This window comes from Papaver somniferum, chromosome 2 (genome assembly GCF_003573695.1).
Source record: "Papaver somniferum cultivar HN1 chromosome 2, ASM357369v1, whole genome shotgun sequence".
Taxonomy (NCBI): Eukaryota; Viridiplantae; Streptophyta; class Magnoliopsida; order Ranunculales; family Papaveraceae; genus Papaver; species Papaver somniferum.
This window is the reverse complement of record NC_039359.1, coordinates 137049272-137068357: the sequence shown is the minus strand read 5'-3', so window position 1 is coordinate 137068357 and position 19086 is coordinate 137049272. Positions and strand designations below refer to the sequence as shown.

Genomic DNA, 19086 nt, shown 5'->3' with positions numbered 1-19086 from the left:
ACTCCAACTTCCGCTTAGAAACACAAATAACTAACTAGCAGTGGCATCTGCTGGATTTGTAGAGTAGTCATTATCCTTTGAGGTATGAATGTCGTTATTGATTCTGCCCTCAAAGGTTGTTAACATTCCTAAGCGTATTTAATTCTAAAGAGTCCGGTGCTTTGATTGACGGCGTAATAAGAGTTGGAAGTCACGAATATCTGTAAGCGTAATAGAAAGATTTTAAGAATATGCTTCACGTGGAATCATTCTTTTGGGTTCTTTTGCTCCCTTATATCTTCTCTTTTTTGGAAGCTCAAACTTGAGAATACCGCACTTTCATCTCAGCTATTTAATTTGCCACCTTCTCCGTCTCTAGCACCTGCATCAAGTGCACCGCCTCTCTAACTCGACTATCTTGTTGAGATCCGGTCGGGCCTTCTCGATCGCGATAAATCTTTATAGCTTGAGGCTAGCCTGGGCAATGACTGATGTTAGCTATGGCCAACGGATTCAATCACTCAAGACCCCCTATGTATAACTAATATCATATACAATAAAAAAAAGCGATACAACGTCCCTCAACCCAAAGATTAGCTACTGGTAAAACTACAAACTTTATCCTTAGCTATATGCTACTTTTAGGAAGGACTCAGGAGCCACCTGCAGTACCTTCTCTTACTCCTGACCGACCCCTATAATGGCTACATTCCAATCCCTAACTTACTTAGGATCCTGTGCCATTACCCGCCTTGCGAAAGAAACAACTAGGAAGACTTCCTCTCTTAAACTCGTGTGAAGTGAAATAAGCGCCCTCACAGTTAAAGGCCATTCGATTGCTATTAAAGAATTATTAAATTGGTTGAAGAAGCTAAAGTTTATTGAATTGTAAGTCCATGGAGTCAGACTATTGCCAAGACCTATCTTAAGCACCTTCAACACCAATGGTACTCAATTTCTCATGTTTCCACTCTCTTTTCATTACGAAGATGTATCACGCCAGGATCCGTTGCTCAAACTGAATCATGCCAACGTTATGGAAGTTCCTGGATCGTGTGAAATCAGAGTCGTACCAACACCCTCTGATTTCAGAATACAAAATGGAAAACTGGCTATGGAGATTCCGCGTGGTCAAAGATTCATACAAAGGGAACCTCAACATCAAGTCTCTAAGTCCAATCCATTCGAGAAAGATGGAGGATCTGTTAGTGACCTATCACGGCACAACAGTCTACGAGGGCAAGAAATGTCTCATTTTTCGGTCCGAATATCGACAGTCATGTCTCTCTTAGATTCTCCGGTCAAAATAAAAGAGAACTCCATTCAATTCTCCATAGAAACGGAGTTTTGCGAATTCTCCCCGGATCTGGAGGATCATTTCGAGATCTTCGAACATATTCGAGGGTTCAATGTGACTATTGTCACTTCGGCCAACACACAAGATGAGACTTTATCATCATGGAGCGGCTTCTTTCAACAAGATGGGGCTCAGGAAGATTAGGAGAAGCGAAAGAGAAGGATCGGATGGAAAGGAAAAAGGTAGAGGTAGGGTTTAACTGTACGGAAGAGGAAAGGTACTTAAAGTACTCGACTTAAAAGAAAAGGACAGAGAAGGGATGAAAAAACTCATATGTCTATATGAGGGACCCGTAGGGGGCTCATATGTCCTACATGTGAGGGGGGAGTGGACTCGCTGGAAAGAGGGCGAGGCTTGCGGTAAGGGGTGGGTCCCGCAAAAAAGGACATGGGACTAGCGAGGGCGTCTTGCATGGGAATCAGAGCCCACCAGACGTTTTTTGCCCGTGACTTTTCAAGATAGATGAAAGCATATAAGGCTTTCTCAGAGCATACATGCCGATTTATACCTTGCACTTTTTTACGACTTCAAAAATGAGCCCCCTAGGTGTTAAATTATGAGAAGAATTGTTGTATTATCAATAATGAGGAACTGATCGTAGCGGGTTGTTTTACCGGCTTCATTCTCTTGACTCGTAGGAGCTTTGGGGAATATAAACTGAAGGTCATCCGCGGAGTGTTTCTGGCATCATCGGGGAGCATTATCCGCATTTGTATCCATCTGACCAGGTCATTAGAAGGGAGTGGGGCTCAGAATTCATGCTTTCGCGTTTACATACATTGGTCTCTCATACTAAGGAGCTTCCTCACGTGGGCAGATAGGTTGGAGGCATAAAAGCCTGCCGAGCATTCCGTTGGTTTCCGGTCTGGCCCTTGTTTGGCTCGTACCCAGCTGAACAGATGAGAGTAAGCCGAACTGGGACAGAGAATATTCGTCCTATTGAGAGGCGGAAGGAAAGGCCAGCTACTAGGTATAGGAATAGCTTGGCTCAGCCTCAACTTCAAGCTATTACCTTTGGCTCGTTCTCTAATATATTTCTTTTGGTGGACCGATAGCACAGGTAAGATCCCCGCTAGCGAGTACCTTAGGAAAAGAAGGAATGACGTCTTTTTAATTCTTTCTTTCATACTGACAAAGGCAAGAGGTTTCAATTGTGAGGAGAGCTCACTCAATCTCTTAACTATCATTCACTGCCAGTTGGCTTCTAAGCGGGAGCTCCCCACTTGAGGAGGAAAGTGCAGTCGCAAAACAAAAGGGGTCAGAACGAAATACATAAACAAGAAAACCACGAAGCGACCGGGGACTAGCACCGCTCTAGCAAGAGAGGCCTAAGCTGCGGTTTTGGATCCAGCTATCCACTCCAGTAAGGCGGTAAGTGGGAACTTGTTCTCCTAACGGAATCCAATTCGGCCGCTAACCCATCAAATGATTGCATTTTCAAGCTAAACCAGGATGTTTTCCGGGCCTCAAATCAAGTAGACGAAAAGGAATCGGGAATAAGATAATTTATTCGTGAACACAACGCCTTGGATTCGTTCTTTCAGTAGCTTAGTGTTCTTAAATCAGGAGAAATCCCTTTGGGCCAAAGTATACTGTGGTACCGCCCGTTCTTTTGAATGATGCTCCGACAGATCATCTTGTAGTTACGGCCAGTCGTAGTAACAAGGGCTTTTTATATTTTTAAAATTGCTTGGCCAGAGTACTCCTGCTATCAAAAAAGGGACAGAATCTAGATCTACTTTTGTTGTGGATCCACTTCCCACTTGCATGTAGTATGCTACGGTAGGATGCAGCTGAGACTGAAGAAGCAGTTAGGTGTAAACCGGGTCATGGGCCTATTCCTTTTCAAAAAGCCTCCTAGAACACAGATGCACTATAAGATCATATCCTGGAAGAATTTTGAAGTTCAGATGTGGAATCCAAGCTAAGCTTGAGGTTCTGGAAACCATCTTTAGTCCCATATACTTACTGATTCTGATTGACTACCTACTTAATTAAACGAGTTCGCTTCTGTCTCTGTTCGTGAACGTTCTCTCGCAGGCTCTTTCCCTGTGTCAGCAAGGGGCGTGACTTCTTGTTCTTCTTCTTCGAATGAAGCAGCTGGGGAAGTCTTACTCATTTTAGTGCGCCGCCTACTGAGCAACAGAGCGATGTGCATGGGCCATGTGCAACGAACGGCTCATTGAAACCATCCGAAATAAAGTACTCATCTTCGAAGAAAGGCCCGGCTCCCCTCCCAGTATACCTGCCCTCTACGCTTAGGCTCCAGTGTCAGTTAGTCAGCTCGGGAAACTCTTTCTCTCATCAAAAGCATCACAACTAATATCGTAGAATAAGTATCTTCTTTCGTGAGCAAGAAGTCAGGAAACTCCCATACTTTCCGTTGGTCAAGAATCTAAATTTAGTAAGATACGCAAGCGAGTCCTTCTTTTGCCACTTTGGCTGACACCTTTAACCGATGTAATTTGGTCCAAGCTGCTGGCCGGTTACCAAAAGTGTCCTCACTACTAGTGCTTGCCTTTAGCACTTCGGGTTTTAGAGCTAGCCCCTGCCTTTTTTTTCCTTTGCTTGGCGCATTAGATAGGGCGTATAGGATTTGAACCTATAACTAGAGCCCCTAACTTGCACTTGCTTTCAAGCCAGATATTGATTAGCATATCTCTCTTCCGACAAAGTAGCGGCCGCACCACCGGCTGGTGGTTTTGCTTCGTGAACTGCTCTTTCTTTAGCGGAGCGATCAAGAAGCTCGGCTAGGTCGAATCTCCACCCATCAGTCGATCCCCTGCTCTAAACTCTCAGGCAAGTCACACTATCCATTAGAGCTTTTGACTAGGGATAAGCAAACATCCACTAAAAGCTCCTTGGCGGCTGCTCTTCCCTCCTTAAGAACTCTCTCCCCGCTGGAAAAGTTTCATTGACTATGTGACTTTTGTTCTTTCTTTTCACAAAAATTAAAGTGGGCAGGTCCATCTAGGTACTCCTCGTATAAATTCTTTGCTCAAGAGAGCTTCTTGCTGGCCTAAGATCGGAGGATGATGTGAAGACATGTTGTCTTAGGGACGGAGCCGTTACCAATGCATTCCTTCGAGAGCCTGGAAGAGTCTCTAATCCTGGTATTGGGTCTCTGGCTAGCCGGGAGGGTCTATTCTAGTTGTTGTAGATCGATTCTGGAAAGATGCCACCCTAATTCCTGCACCAAAGTCATCCTAATTAAAAATGGCATCTTCTTTAGGTTGTAATGTAGTTCAGTACCGAAGGCAGTGCCTCTCAAAACATAGTCCGTAGTGGTGGATCGAAGGAGAACCATGATCTTCACAGAAGGTTGTGACTAAGCTATCCTTTTCTATCCTTTGCGTCACGTTTATTAGGAAAGGAACACCTATAGGACAAGAGTACTATGTCAGAGTCAGCTTATAAGAACTATAATACTTCGTATTAAAGACAGGCTCGGAACTCGGCTTTACATATAAGGGTATCTTTAACCCGGTTCACTAGAAGCTGACACGAGGGACCAGAACGAACCACTTCATCTTTCCGCAGGTACGGCTTGAAGTCCAGGCATAAGCAGTCTATGCGGCAGGCCAGAAAGACAGCGCTAAAGGCGTCAGTTCAGTTGCAAGCCTAAGCCAAGAAGGAACGAAGTTACTGACGTCCAAGGAGCCTCATGTATTGTCTTTCTGGTTTTCCTGTACCCCTACGAAGAAAAAGAAGAAGGGGTGCGCAGAAACCAAGAAAACTAAAGCATCTGAACGGCAACAGCTAAAGTAGTTGCTTTTAGTGTTGTAGTCCAATTTGAAATGGATGGAACTGGCACTAAAAATAAATGAAGAAAGGTACACGTAATATCATATAGGCTCGACATTTGGACATAAATGAAAGGACCGGCTTCTTTCAATGAAATTGGCTCGTCTTGTTTGAACGGATAAAGTAGGGCATGCTGGACTCTGCTAAAGAGCCACTATTAGTAGCCGCCTAGTCTTTCCCGCCTATCTTTTTTACGATCTAGCGAGAGCGAGTCTTTGTCCATTGAAATTACATAGATAGATAGCCCATAGAAGTAATGTCATATAATAGAAGAGTCTCGCAATCCAGTTCCACGGTCCCGAAAGATTCATGGAATTCAGACCTTAACTTGGAGTATAGCCAAGTGGCAAGGCACCGGTTTTTGATACCGGCATGCAAAGGTTCGAATCCTTTTACTCCAGATTGACTCTCCAGAAAGTTGAACTCTTTCTCTTCATTTAGAAGGCCTCTCCAATGCAAGCTATAGATCGAAGCTGTCTCTACTGGATCGCATCTATTTTGTATCTAGTTCGTAGCCGGAGACTCGTATAGAAAGAAATGCTTTATCTTAAGAGCACTTGAACTGAGAGAGCAGGTAGAATTCCCTATAGTGGGTCGTTTTATCTTATGAGTACTGAACTTGAACTGAGAGAGCATCCAACCTGGCAATCCAATTACGATCAACAAAACTTGGAGGGTTGGCTGAGTGGCTTAAGGCATTGGTTTGCTAAATCAACATACAAGATTATTGTATCATGGGTTCAAATCCCATTTCCTCCGGTTGAACGGAAAAAGAGCAAGCTACTCCTTGTAAAGCGCTCGAAGAAAACTTTAGGAAAGAAAGTGGCTTGGGTAGCTCAGCTGGTTAGAGCAAAGGACTGAAAATCCTTGTGTCAGTGGTTCAAATCCACTTCTAAGCAGCAGGCGACACGGATTTCCTCAAGTTCCTGCAGGGTGAGAGACGAGGTGTAGCGCAGTCTGGTCAGCGCATCTGTTTTGGGTACAAAGGGCCATAGGTTCGAATCCTGTCACCTTGACTGTAGATCCTCTCCTTTCAGTCGAGTCACTAAACTATCTTGTAATATCGTAGAATAAGTATCTTCTTTCGTGAGCAATAAGTCAGTAAACTCCCATGTTTTCCATTGGTCAACAACCAACAAAAAAAGAGAGTTTTCTTCTTCGCAACTCCTACATCTGTCTGTCTAGGGGGAATCATAGGAAAAAAATAAATTATGTCATTCCGAAGAATTCTTCTACAGAGGGAAAGCTTCTTACAAATGAAAGTGAAAGTTAGTGGAGAGGAAAGATCTCCAGAAATTCTTATCTCATTCCATTCCAGCGGCTCGACCAGTAATCAATGGCGAAAACTCAAAAATCTATGGTTTCCCGGTAGAACCCCATTTAGCCCAAGCGGGAAGGTAGCACAGCTTGCTCATAGTGCAGGCCCCACTTGTGTATTGTTTTTGGATGAAGAAGCTTCGGACAGGTTAGAGTTCCTACCTTCTTCTGACTCCATGGACCAAGATCTGCTTTCATTATGTGGGCAATACCTCCCAACTTTAATAGATCATGTGGATGTAGAAAAAGCTTCTCATTTTGATGAAATGGAAAGATCTTTCTTCAATTTCCATTTACCAAGTTCGTATCATTCTTTCGTATGTGAATTCGATAGCGCCAACTAATGCAGGAGTCCATATAGATCGGGAAGATAGAGTCTCAAGGTCGGGTTGGACGACTTGAAAGCTGAGTCTTCGTTGTCTTGATTTCCTTCCTAAGTTTTTTAGTTTACTTACTTCGTTGACAAGAATAGATTACAATCAGAAAAAACAGAGTCTTTGTCTAAAGAAATGCGTTGAGAAATGGCAGATGTATAGAACCCTTCAACGAGATAGTGCTTTTTCAAATCTCTCAAAATGGAATCTATTACAAACATATATGCCATGGTTCCTTACTTCGGCAAATGGTTCTCTTGGGTCTACAGAGACATAGATTTCGCCTAAACGGATGACTAGAATTGGTTTCTCAAATAGCTAAGGTCCTTCTGAACTCAATAGGAACGACTTCGACCACAATAGGAATGAATGAAAGGATATGAAAAGGTCATTAGAAGATAGAAGGCGAACACCCAGGCTCAGGAAGAGGAACATCCGAACTAAGATGGCGAGATCAGCATGCCGCGGTGAATGAGAGATCTTGGGAAGAACCTTACATGCCTTGATACCAGTACTCAATAGTCACGAAGGAATGAGAACCAAAGAAGAGCATGAGAAAGGAGAAGTAGATTATCCCTCTCACGTTAGACCACTAGAAGGAGCACCTAACGAATCAACTACAAGAAGCATACACAGCACGCCGCTCCTTACAGTAGTGAACATCAGCATGAACCGCTGGGACTCGAAAGCATCGCTAAAGCACACAGCTGAGGGCTCAAAGACATCACCCTTTATTATAGACGTAGTTTTCCTCTTGTTTATGTATCTATGGCGAAACGCCGGAGCTTATCCGTAACCAGGACATCCAGTCAAGATAGAGACTGTTATTAGCCAATATAGTTAACGTATGCTAAACCTATCTATCCGTTTTTGTTATAGTTGAACTCATATGTTTACTCCAGTAAAATAGTAGATAATAAAATATAAGGAAATGCGGGCTCATCACCCCTAGAACTGCCTTCTTTTCAAATGTAGAAGCCTTAGAACTGCTCTGTCTTTTCGACTACGGATATAGCTGTAGCATTCCCATCCCAGCTTATTATACTCCGGGGTTGCTCCAATCCCCTTTCTTAGATAGTATAGAGGCAAGATTGCCCAATTTCCATCTAGTCTTAGAGTTCCTAGAGTTGCTGAGTTCTGAGTTAGTTGCTAGCTTTACTGAGTTAGCAGTTAGTAGCTTTGCTTTTGTTGCAGTAGTTGACTTGCTTTGCAATAAAGATATAGATTTTTTAACAATGGAGTAAATGGGTTAGCTAATTGGTTTGCTTACAGCTCTTGAGTTCAATCTAATTGCTTTGCCTAGTGAGTTATCTGCTCCCCTTCGTTATTTGCTAGCTTTCCCCATTGCCTTTCTGTATACTTGTCGAGTCACTGCAGATCCTCTCTTTCTCACTACTTCGCAGTCCTTTCATCCAAGCCATGTTCATGGGCTACGAGAGCGTATAGCTGTAGGACGTGGAATTAGCCAACTCAGATGAATTTAATCGAGGTCCTGCGGATCCCACCCAATCTAAATACAGTTATAACGCCGGTGGACCAGACGAAGGAAGTAGTACCGTCGATTGGTTGTCAAAAAAAGCAACTGAAGTTTTTCTAGCGCATGTGAAGCCCTTTCCTTCTAGTCTGCTAGCGCTTTCTTGTTCTATGGCTAGCTCGCTAACTCAGTTGGATGGCCGTAGTGATCGGTTTTTCTTTATAAATTGATAAACAAGAGGTAGTTTACTTACTTGACTTTCTAAGTGAAGGGAGGCACTGACTCATATGTTCTACATGTGAGATAGAGAAGAAAGCACTTTTAGTATCCTTTATCGGCCGTACAGAACTAATCCATGAATTTAGGAGCTTCTTTCCATTATAAGCCCTAGCATTAGCGAAAGGGAATGCTATGAAAAAGAAAGATAGGAAATGCGGAACTTCAATTGTTCCCTGCCTTTCCAACTGGCAACGGGATAAGTTTTAGCTAAAATTGGCCCCTTCTTCACCACCATAACTAGTGGCGGCAACCTAGTAATCTGATCAAATATGAGGAGATACGGGTTGTTGGTGCAAAACTTCGCTGTAACCGTGTCTTTTTTTGAGGGCTTTACAGCTTGTTGCTAAGCTATCTGCTCGATCTTGCGACAGGTGAGAGGAATGAAGTGGCTATACTTCTTGCTTTTGGTGAATGCTTGGCCTGAACAGTGAACCACAAGCCTATTAGGACGGGACCCACTAAATAAGGATCCAAGATTACCAGACGCAGAGCTAACCCAAGTTTTCTTCTTATGCTTAACACATATACGTCCAATTTTCCTTTTCTGACAAGCTTGCCGGTTCCTTACTCTAACAAGTAAGTAAACAACTTAGGCCAATAGCCATATTAGTCTCAGAGGTCATGAGAATGGATCAAGATAAATTACGTCAAAAGAAAATCCTTGAAACTGTTCATGCGATCCGGTGATTCAAATTTAATTAAGGTAAGAGGTTCAAACCCTAGGAGAGGGGCTTCTTTCAAATTTATATCCAATTCAATTACATTTGTCAGACAGGAAAATGTGTAGCTCTAAAGACAAGTGACGTATGGACTAGACACTAGACCAGGTCTCTAGTTCTTGCTCTCCGTTGCCTAGCTTTCAAACTAAACGTTTAGATAAAATAGAAGAAACTGAACTCCGAACTCACCTACCTTTCTTTTCGCTTGTCGTGCATCTAACAATGGAGTTGAAAAAAGACCGGCCACCAACAGCAGCGCGTGCTAGCTTTCGCCTCCATACATTGCTTGCTAGTCCAATAGCAGACTTTCAGATATCTATAGCCAAAGCCCGAACAACATCTAGAGATTAAAGATTATAAGCTTCAAGACTTGTGAAATTACGTGGACCCTCACCAACGGCCCTTTACTTTACGTAGACTCGACCAGGAATACATCAAGTAGGAGTAGCTCTTGGTAAAGACAACCCATGAAGTAAGATAAGGTTTCTTGTTTAGCAACGATTGAAATTTTCTTCTCTTCGAAACAATTAGCTCAAATCTCATTCTTTACTTTGGCCATAGGGAGGATAATGAACACTTCTTCAATTGGGAGTCGTACCCATTCAATGAAAGCGCTTGCCTCTAGGACCTTGATTCTAAGAATTTTCAGTCTACGTAGGGGCCAAAGTGAGAAACCCTGTTTTATTAGCGGAGCAGCTGTTCATTTGCAAAAAGTTTAGGATGCGTATGGCCAAAACCTTTGATATTGAATCTCCAGGTGGGGTAGGCTCGAGAGAAAGAGTTGAGGCGAGAACGGATATACTATAGATATAAGGCCTTGCCATTATTAGGAAGAGCATCCACTGGAATTCTAGAATTTACAGAAGCTGGAAATTCGAAGGTCATGGCAGGTAAAGTCCATTGAAGAATGTACTTGGTCGTAAGAGCAGCGGGCCTCTTTCCTAGCTACAGATTTGTCAAGTTCGGGGAACTCTGACATTGAAAGGAGCTCTGATACGGAGAAGGGGACTGGGTCCAATCTGAATGGCATAGCTCTTGCTTCACTTTAATAAGTCTATTGATCAAAGGAATCACGTAAAGATTCAATGGTCGATAAGGGGATAGCCCGGGGATTTCACTTCCAGCTTTTAAAGACTGGGTAGATATTATCATTTCATTTATTACTCGGATTAGACTCCAATGGCTTAGGTAAAAGGGATGGGAATGCTACGACCTTTAGATTTAAACCAAGTCGATTAGCTGCCAGGCGCCCCGTCTCTATTGAGAGGACAATGCATTCAGAGGATTTAGCCTCGTTTAGTTCAGTCATTTACTCCGTAAAAGGTATTACCGTGGATTCAATCTTAGCGACCCACCCTAGTGATAGGTTGTAAACTGGCTTTTTCGCTTCGGTGAGCGAATCTTCTTTTCGTGATCTAGCCAGTCAGTAACGGGTAACCACAAGCAGGCGCATGGATAGATTACTGAAGAAGTGGATCCGGGGAGCCTCCTTTCTCTAATCTAGCTTGAAGACCTTCCTTAAGCAGCTCCCGCATACGAGAAAGGCATTCGATTTCTCGCCTTGCCTACTTAATATAGAGGGTATCTCTAATATATGGGAATAAGGCCGAGTACTAACCGATTCTACTGGTAAATCTGACGGGAGACCCCTTATGCATCCAGCCTTCTATTGAAACTCCCGTCTCTTAGCGAAAAGACCCCTCTCTTGTGGGACCAGCCAGGCATATCTTTTCGCTTTAAAAGTCTGAAAGATCCGGGGCAAGGACAGACCCGGGAATCCTTATGAGTCGAAAGGGACCAGCTCACTTTCTGGAATTTCACAATGATGGTAGGGCTTCAGGAGCAGAAGAGTTCACAGAAGAAGGTGGCTCGGGTGAACCATATTATACCATCAAGTTGAGGAGGACACATTTATACCGAATTCAAAGCTGGCTGCGCGCAGAAGTAGTTGTACTGCATAGACTCTGGGGCAATTATGGTAGGGTAAAAGAAAGCTTGAGAGCCGGAAAAACGCCTCAGTTGAAAGAGCAGGCTTCTACACTTCTAAGCAGGAAAAGATGAGAAAGAGCAATGAGAATTGACTTAGGTAATGTACTTTTCTTTCGCACATATCTGAATCGCGAAATTCTGTCACGTTCCAACTCAAGTAGAAGAACGTCACACCTACCCACTCATCAATCACGGTATTCAGTAGTAGAGACCCCTATTGTATTGGAAATGGGCGCTCATCTTTTGACTGCTGTCAACTAATCTCTCAAATCTTCGATTCTATGTTAGAACATTTCTGTGAATGCTATTCCGATCTAAGTGGTCCTATTCCGTGTCCCGTGCTAGGAAGCATTACTCCTCTTTTCATTCCTAATTCAAGAATACGACCGATACGATTGATTGGACTGTGCGCTTCTCTTATTACTTTTTTGTATCCCCCTGTTCCTCGGATACAATTCGATCCTTCTACGGCCAAATCTCAATTTGTAGAAAGCCTTCGATGGCTACCTTATGAAAACATCAATTTGTATATGGGTATAGACGGTCTCTCTTTATTCTTCGTGATATTGACCACATTTCTGATCCCTATTTGCATTTCAGTGGGTTGGTCTAGTATGAGAAGTTATGGGAAAGAGTATATTACAGCATCCCTCATTCTAGAATTTCTAATGATCGCCGTCTTCTGCATGCTGGATCCTCTACTATTCTATGTTCTTTCCGAAAGCGTGTCAATCCCTATGTTGTGCGGAGCTGAGTATCTTCTATTCGCAGGGAGAATTTCCTCTGCAGGGGCCTTGTGCAGTAAACCCCCTCCGGGCGGTCGTCCGTCGTCGTAAAGTAGTCCCCGCGAAGCTTTCGGGAAGAGGGGTAGTCTTGTGCGTAAGCATAGCATTTCTGGTCGAACCCGACCAACCCAACTAAGAAGAACCGAACCTGACAGACACATCTTTTTTGGGAGGGTACTCCGAATAGTGGGTACCTCGTAGGACCTCGACCCGCCTACTCGGGTCTTGTATGGATATGCAGGAAGGGGGTGCTCCTAGGTGTGTGTAGGGGGTGTGTTTGTTCGCGAGAAAGGATTCTGTAGTTATTCAGTTTGGGGGGTGTGGACACACTTGCGCGAATTCGGGTAACGGCTACAAGGGAGGAGGAATCGAAAGGAAACTCCGACCAGGGATGGACGTAAACTCGTAAGCTACCTAGGGTAGGGATAATCGTCCAGGTCTTATTGTGAAAGAAAAAAGCCGCCCCGCCACAGCAGACGGGTTGCTTCCTCTGTCGTCGCCGGTCTTGGCGAGGAGACCTTAGGATAAGTTGCCGGTAGAATTGACCCGTTTCAGTAGAATTCCGAAGAAAGACGCAGCAGGTGGAGCTCGCCTTACTAATGAAAGTGGGTTCCTCTATAGTATAGTTCATGGTTCTTTCCGGGCATCATTCACAGTATTTCGGTGATCGTCCATGGTATTTCGGGCGGGCATCTCCCGAAATCAGCATTCCCGAGAAGCAAAAGATTGAGAGTCCAGGCGGAAAAGACATGCATAGATAGTGGTCTCATGACAAGGGCCGACGACAGAAGCTCGGGACGGAGCCGTATGATGCGAAAGTCTCACGTACGGTTCCCTGAGAAGGGAGTGGCTACCTACTGGAGCTTCGACCAACCACACCACCGGTCAATTCCTGGGGCCAGCCCTTACTCTACCATTATTATAGGGGTCTGGGGTTCGAGACAAAGAAAGATCAAGGCAGCATATCAGTTTTTCCTATATACTTCACTGGGATCTGTTTTTATGCTATTAGCTATTCCGTTGATTCTTCTCCAAACAGGAACCACCGATTTACAAATCTCATTAACCACAGAATTTAGTGAGCGGCGCCAAATCTTTCTATGGATTGCTTCTTTCGCCTCTTTCGCCGTCAAAGTGCCTATGGTACCAGTTCATATTTGGTTACCCGAAGCTCATGTAGAGGCACCTACGGCAGGATCCGTTATCTTGGCAGGAATTCTTTTAAAATTGGGAACCTACGGCTTTTTAAGATTCTCAATACCCATGTTTCCCGAAGCGACACTTTGTTCCACTCCTTTCATTTATACTCCAAGTGCGATTGCTATAATATATACTTCCTCGACCACTTCAAGACAGATCGATCTTAAGAAGATTATTGCCTACTCCCCTGTAGCTCATATGAATCTGGTGACTATTGGTATGTTTAGTCCGAACATACAAGGAATTGGAGGTAGCATTCCACCGATGTCAAGTCATGGACCGGTTCCTCCAGCCCTTTTTCTATGTGTTGGTGTTCTATATGACCGACATAAGACTCGACTTGTTAGATATTACGGAGGTTCAGTGAGCACCATGCCGAATCTCTCTACCATTTTCTTCTCTTCCACTTTGGCCAATATGAGTTCACCAGGTACTAGCAGCTTTATCGGGGAATTTCCCATCTTAGTAGGAGCTTTCCAAAGAAATAGCTTAGTAGCCACATTAGCAGCGCTTGGAATGATTTTAGGCGCGGCCTATTCCCTTTGGCTATATAATCGTGCGGTTTCTGGAAATTTAAAACCCGATTTCCTCCATAAATTCTCCGATCCAAATGGGAGAGAAGTTTCAATCTTTATACCTTTTATTGTTGGAGTTGTTCGGATGGGTGTTCACCCCAAAGTGTTCTCGGACCGCATGCATACATCCGTCAGTAACTTAGTGCAACATGGGAAATTTCATTGATCGTAATCAGCAAAGAAAAGAAAAGGGATGAAAGAACTCATATGTCTATATGAGGGACCCGTAGGAGGCTGCCCTACCGATGGAATCTCTAATGGCAACCCTGTATTGTGTTGTACCAGCGGACCAGATTCGGATTGCTATTTCGTTGCCTTTGCTCCGCATGTCCCAGATGAGATGGGTGTGTTGCCCCACAGAAGAGGGTGGTGGTTTGGTGGTAGTACTACATCATTGTGTTCATCGATAGGAAGAGAGAAAGAAGGATTTGTCCCAGTTGTTGCTGGTCCATCTGACTCACTAGCTTACCGGCCTGAGAAAGGATAACATAGTCTTGATTGGAAGTAGACTGAAGTGAAATGGACTTGCTTTCCGCTGACGGCAAAGAGAGCATCTCTGCTTCCATTCCATTAGACATTGAAGCTGACTCGGCAAACAATGTTCAGAGCAGCTAATGTAAGAGTCTAACCAGCTGGCGGAAATTCCGATACTGAGTGTTGGTTGAAATATAAGAAAAAGAGTTGCCGGGACTTCTTAGACTCAAAACAACGCGGACACATATCGACCTTTAATGACTTGTGCTTGTGAACCTTACTTATGAGATCGAAGACTTGGACCAGACTCTTTTTTTCAGATAGTTATAGTAGACTCTCTTGTGAGCTTACTGGCTTTGTTCCTTCGGTTCAAGAACTCCCCTTCGCTCCTTTTGCGTGGTTTCTCTCATTAGCGGACGCCTATACTGAGCCCTCAAAACTTGTGACCACCTATCCAGAGGCGGAGGTTTTTCTTACAGAACAAGGCCTTTAATTATATATCCGGGACTTCTTCTTTTGCGACCTTCAGCGGGAAACCTCCTCTTAGAGTCATCCAGATTAGGCAGGAACATAACTTAGTGAGACACTTCCTTTATCATTTTACTTTATGTCCCCGCGTCTGGAATAACCTTCTTTATATTCATCGGCAAGCTAGAAAAACCCTTTTAATTTCTTAAGGAAACGGAAAGTTCCACACTTATTACCCAATTAGTTCATTTCTCGGTACAGATAGAGTAGAGGACTTTTCCTAAATAAAAGAAGTAGCTCATCGCAGGCTAGAAAGAGGCTCCTTACTCCTCGAACTAATGCTATCTGCATAGCAAGGCAACCATTCTCTAAAGAATTCTTAGTAGTTCGGATGACAGATCGGTGAGAGTCCTAGAGCTTGGATTCTTTAGGGGGTTTAGCACATTTGATGCTGGATAGCTGGATCTGGAGTCCTAGTCTGGACATAAGCTGGAGAGGTGCCTATAGGCTGTTGTCTCTTTTTGAACAAAGAATGACCCTCATTTATTCATCTCAGATGCACAGTGAATCACGAGACAGGAGCGAAGACCTTTGATATTGGTCTACAAATCGCTGCAACCAATGTCCCGAAAGTAGCCTCCGTCCTTTAGTAGAATGATGGGCTCTTAGGAATAGAAGTGGGCATGAATGGAGCTTAGCTTCTAGGACTGTGTTGACTGAAGCTCTCTTTCTCCATCTAATCTTGATTTGCTGTAAACAGACGATAGTCTCAATTGGCTTATTCGATGCGAACTCTCTTAATTTTTGAGTTAACCCGATCGAGTTCACCTCTTTCTTTATTTTCTTCTCTATTAGCTTCTTTCTTCCAACGTCCAACGGGGGTCACTTCGCTCGCCTAAGAAGGAAGGAGCTGTGGTACTTTTTGGATCAATTGCTCTGAGGAGCAGACGATCTTGGCTTAGAGAGATGCGCCTTTTAGCTTGTTATCGCTTTTTAGGTTCTTGCTCTGGTTTCAGTTCCATATGGGGATGAATCCAATCCTAGGATAGGGCATTAACCTTTCTGGGAAGCCGGTCCGCCATAATAATCAGTTTTTTCGAAGTAGCTGCAATTTAATCGGCTGGTCTTGAATCAGCTGCTAGAGAATAGGCTGCTAGGGTACAGATTTGCTAACTGTGAAATTAACCAGTGTTCTGTTTACAATTGAATGCGTATCAGCTGTGATTGAATCAGTAAGCGCAGCAGATCCGGATCCTAGTGCTTTCGACAGATCCTTCATTTCAGTACTTTCCCTCCCGGTAAGAAAACGTATGCGCGTGACTAATCGCACAACATCGATGGCAAGCAGATGACTCTTTCATGATTGGACTTAGCAGCAGTGGTGGATCATCACATATCTGGCTATCTGATCTCTCCGATCTGCTTGTGTGTTTCTCATAGGTCTCTCTCCTTGTCCCTATCTCTCAATGTAATGAGACCTACTGAAAGGAAAGACTCGTTTCTCCGCCAATCTTTCTAGAGAGGGATAAAAATTCAACCTATTGGAACTTCAGGCGTTAAAGGAGCTGATGGTAAGGAGATTATTGATCCCAAAAAACCATCCAAGGGTGGCGAGGTCATTCTTGCATGGGCTTTGCTTTGATGATGGGTAGGCTTGTTGTGCTTTGGCCCTTCTGGCTCTTCGAGATCAAAGGCTGACGCAAGGCACTACATCTTATATTGTTTATATAGAGATGTTCTATTTGTTTATATAGTTCTTTCTATCATGCGTCTTGAGACAATTGAATCAATGTAACTCAGTGATTCTAAGAAGGGCTTGGAAGAAGAGAAAATGAAATAACGAACAACCGCGCTGGTCGTAATAGATCAAATTTTATGCTAGTTCTTGCTCCAGCATGAAAGTTCCATTTTAGGGAAGGACGACGTACCATGATACTTTCTGTTTTGTCGAGCCCTGCTTTGGTCTCTGGTTTGATGGTTGCACGTGCAAAAAATCCGGTACATTCCGTTTCGTTTCCCATCCTAGTCTTTCGCGACACTTCAGGTTTACTTCTTTTGTTAGGTCTCGACTTCTCTGCTATGATCTTCCTAGTAGTTCATATAGGAGCTATTGCTGTTTCATTCCTATTCGTTGTGATGATGTTCCATATTCAAATAGCGGAGATTCACGAAGAAGTCTTGCGCTATTTACCAGTGAGTGGTATTATTGGACTGATCCTTTGGTGGGAAATGTTCTTTATTTTAGACAATGAAACCATTCCATTACTACCAACCCAGACGACCTCTCTGAGATATACGGTTTATGCCGGAAAGGTACAAAGTTGGACTAATTTGGAAACATTGGGCAATTTACTTTATACCTACTATTCCGTCTGGTTTTTGGTTCCTAGTCTGATTTTATTAGTAGCCATGATTGGGGCTATAGTACTGACAATGCATAGGACTACTAAAGTGAAAAGACAGGATGTATTCCGACGAAATGCAATTGATTCTAGGAGGACTATAATGAGGAGGACGACAGATCCGCTCAAGGTGTAGCGCAGTCTGGTCAATCACACTGATATCTTTAATAGGTCTAAGCCTTGGTTGGGCAGTCTTTAGGCCTCCCTCTGATAAAAGAGTGCTTTTTGAAGCCTATCATGCGATGCAAAAAAGACCTCTCGTTGTTGTAGGTTCGAATCGTCGGTATATCAATACATAATAACTAGCGAAACACTATCAACCAAGCTACAAAGAAACTACCTCAGATGTCAACAAAAGTTCAACAACCGACTCATGTCAAGTTTGAAGTTTAAGCACAACTTTCTCCTTTATACAGCTGTTTTCGCTCGATCGCAGCTATAAAAAAGAGCTCAACCACGTTTTGATCTAGTTGTTTTATCTTAAGTAGAATCAATTCTTTTCTGTATTCAATCTTCTTAGACTGCTGTAAATGAGTTTCATTCTTTCGGAAAGTTGATCGTAATTGTTTATATAATCAAGTTCATCTGGAGACATCTAATCAAGAGGAATACGTCTTGAATCGCACATTAGAAGGCAGATGTCTTCAGCAGATACCGCCCCCATGCTCCCACGGTCCGCTTACCGAGGAAGAGAAAGGTAGGACCCGGGGCCAGAGCAAGTTGGGTTGGGGTATAGAGCCGTAAGCGCGGTGGGGGTGACAGAGGACGTGCTCGTACGGTTCATAGCAGGGGTATGATCAACTCGTTGATTGTTGGGAACTCCTCTATATTCGAAATATGCCTTTCTAGGAGCATTACGATCTGCAGCTCAAATGGTCTCTTATGAAGTCTCTATTGGTCTGATTCTGATTACTGTACTAATATGTGTAGGTTCCTGTAATTTGAGTGAGATTGTCATGGCGCAAAAGCAGATATGGTTCGGTATTCCCTTGTTCCCCGTATTGGTTATGTTCTTTATTTCTTGTCTAGCAGAAACGAATCGAGCTCCGTTTGATCTCCCAGAAGCGGAAGCTGAATTAGTTGCAGGCTATAATGTCGAATATGCGCGGGATGCGATCCTTAATAGTTCACTGTTGGCGGAAGCCAATGTCCCGGGGTCCCGGGGACTTATTCTGACTGAAACAAGGGGTGGGTCTTTACCAACTTCAAAATCAAAGAACAAGGCTTAAATTCTTCATTCGAAACTCATGAATGTAGGGTCGGGGCCCTTAGTTCCACGGGTTAGTTGGGTAAAGAAAGAAAACTCCCTCACATGTAGGACATCCTCTTATCTTCGAGCCTGACTCTAGCAAGTCAGTAAACTCCCTCCTTGGACGAGCACGGGCTTAGTCAAGTAGAACCGGGTTGCGCTGCTTGATGCTCCGATCGAAAACACTTGTATGAATGGGGCCATGCCTGTAGACAGAATATGCGTTAGAAAGGCCAATCCCTCTCCTAGGACACCAAAAAACCGGGCCGAACTTCAGCAGGCCTGCCCGCTTCCATAGAACAAGATCGTGGCAACGTAGACCTAAGTGCTCATATTGGACCCTTGGGAACCATCACAAGGACGGCCGGCCTATATATTTGAAGGAGAATGCCGTGTCGTCCAGCGGAGCCTAGAAGAAGGTAACTCGGAACCTAGAATAAGTTGACTCGCCCAGACAGCTGACTCCTTAGAAAGGAATAGCCAGCTGTCTGGTCCATCTCATAAATCTTATCGGCCGGCAACCCGGAGACGGACGACCACGGTCCCAACCTTACCAGCACCGGAGGTTTACTAATCAATGAAAGCCCTACTTTTTATGATGACCTGGTCGCGAGAGTACGATACATTGGTGTAAAAGATTG

The 19086-nt window shown here is 43.8% G+C and overlaps 1 protein-coding gene and 1 non-coding gene across 2 annotated transcripts; both read left to right on the top strand.

The window, feature by feature from the left end:
• The first annotated feature begins 5965 nt into the window (after positions 1–5965).
• TRNAF-GAA lies at positions 5966–6039 on the top strand. Its single transcript has one exon. It is a non-coding gene; the product is annotated as a tRNA-Phe (tRNA).
• Positions 6040–10171: 4132 nt separating this feature from the next.
• On the top strand, positions 10172–14048 carry LOC113349223 (NADH-ubiquinone oxidoreductase chain 4). The gene is made up of 2 exons (XM_026593154.1): positions 10172–12046; positions 12980–14048. Exons 1-2 carry the CDS (start codon positions 11574–11576, stop codon positions 14016–14018), a joined length of 1512 nt encoding a protein of 503 aa, XP_026448939.1. The 5' UTR covers positions 10172–11573; the 3' UTR covers positions 14019–14048.
• Positions 14049–19086: the final 5038 nt, after the last annotated feature.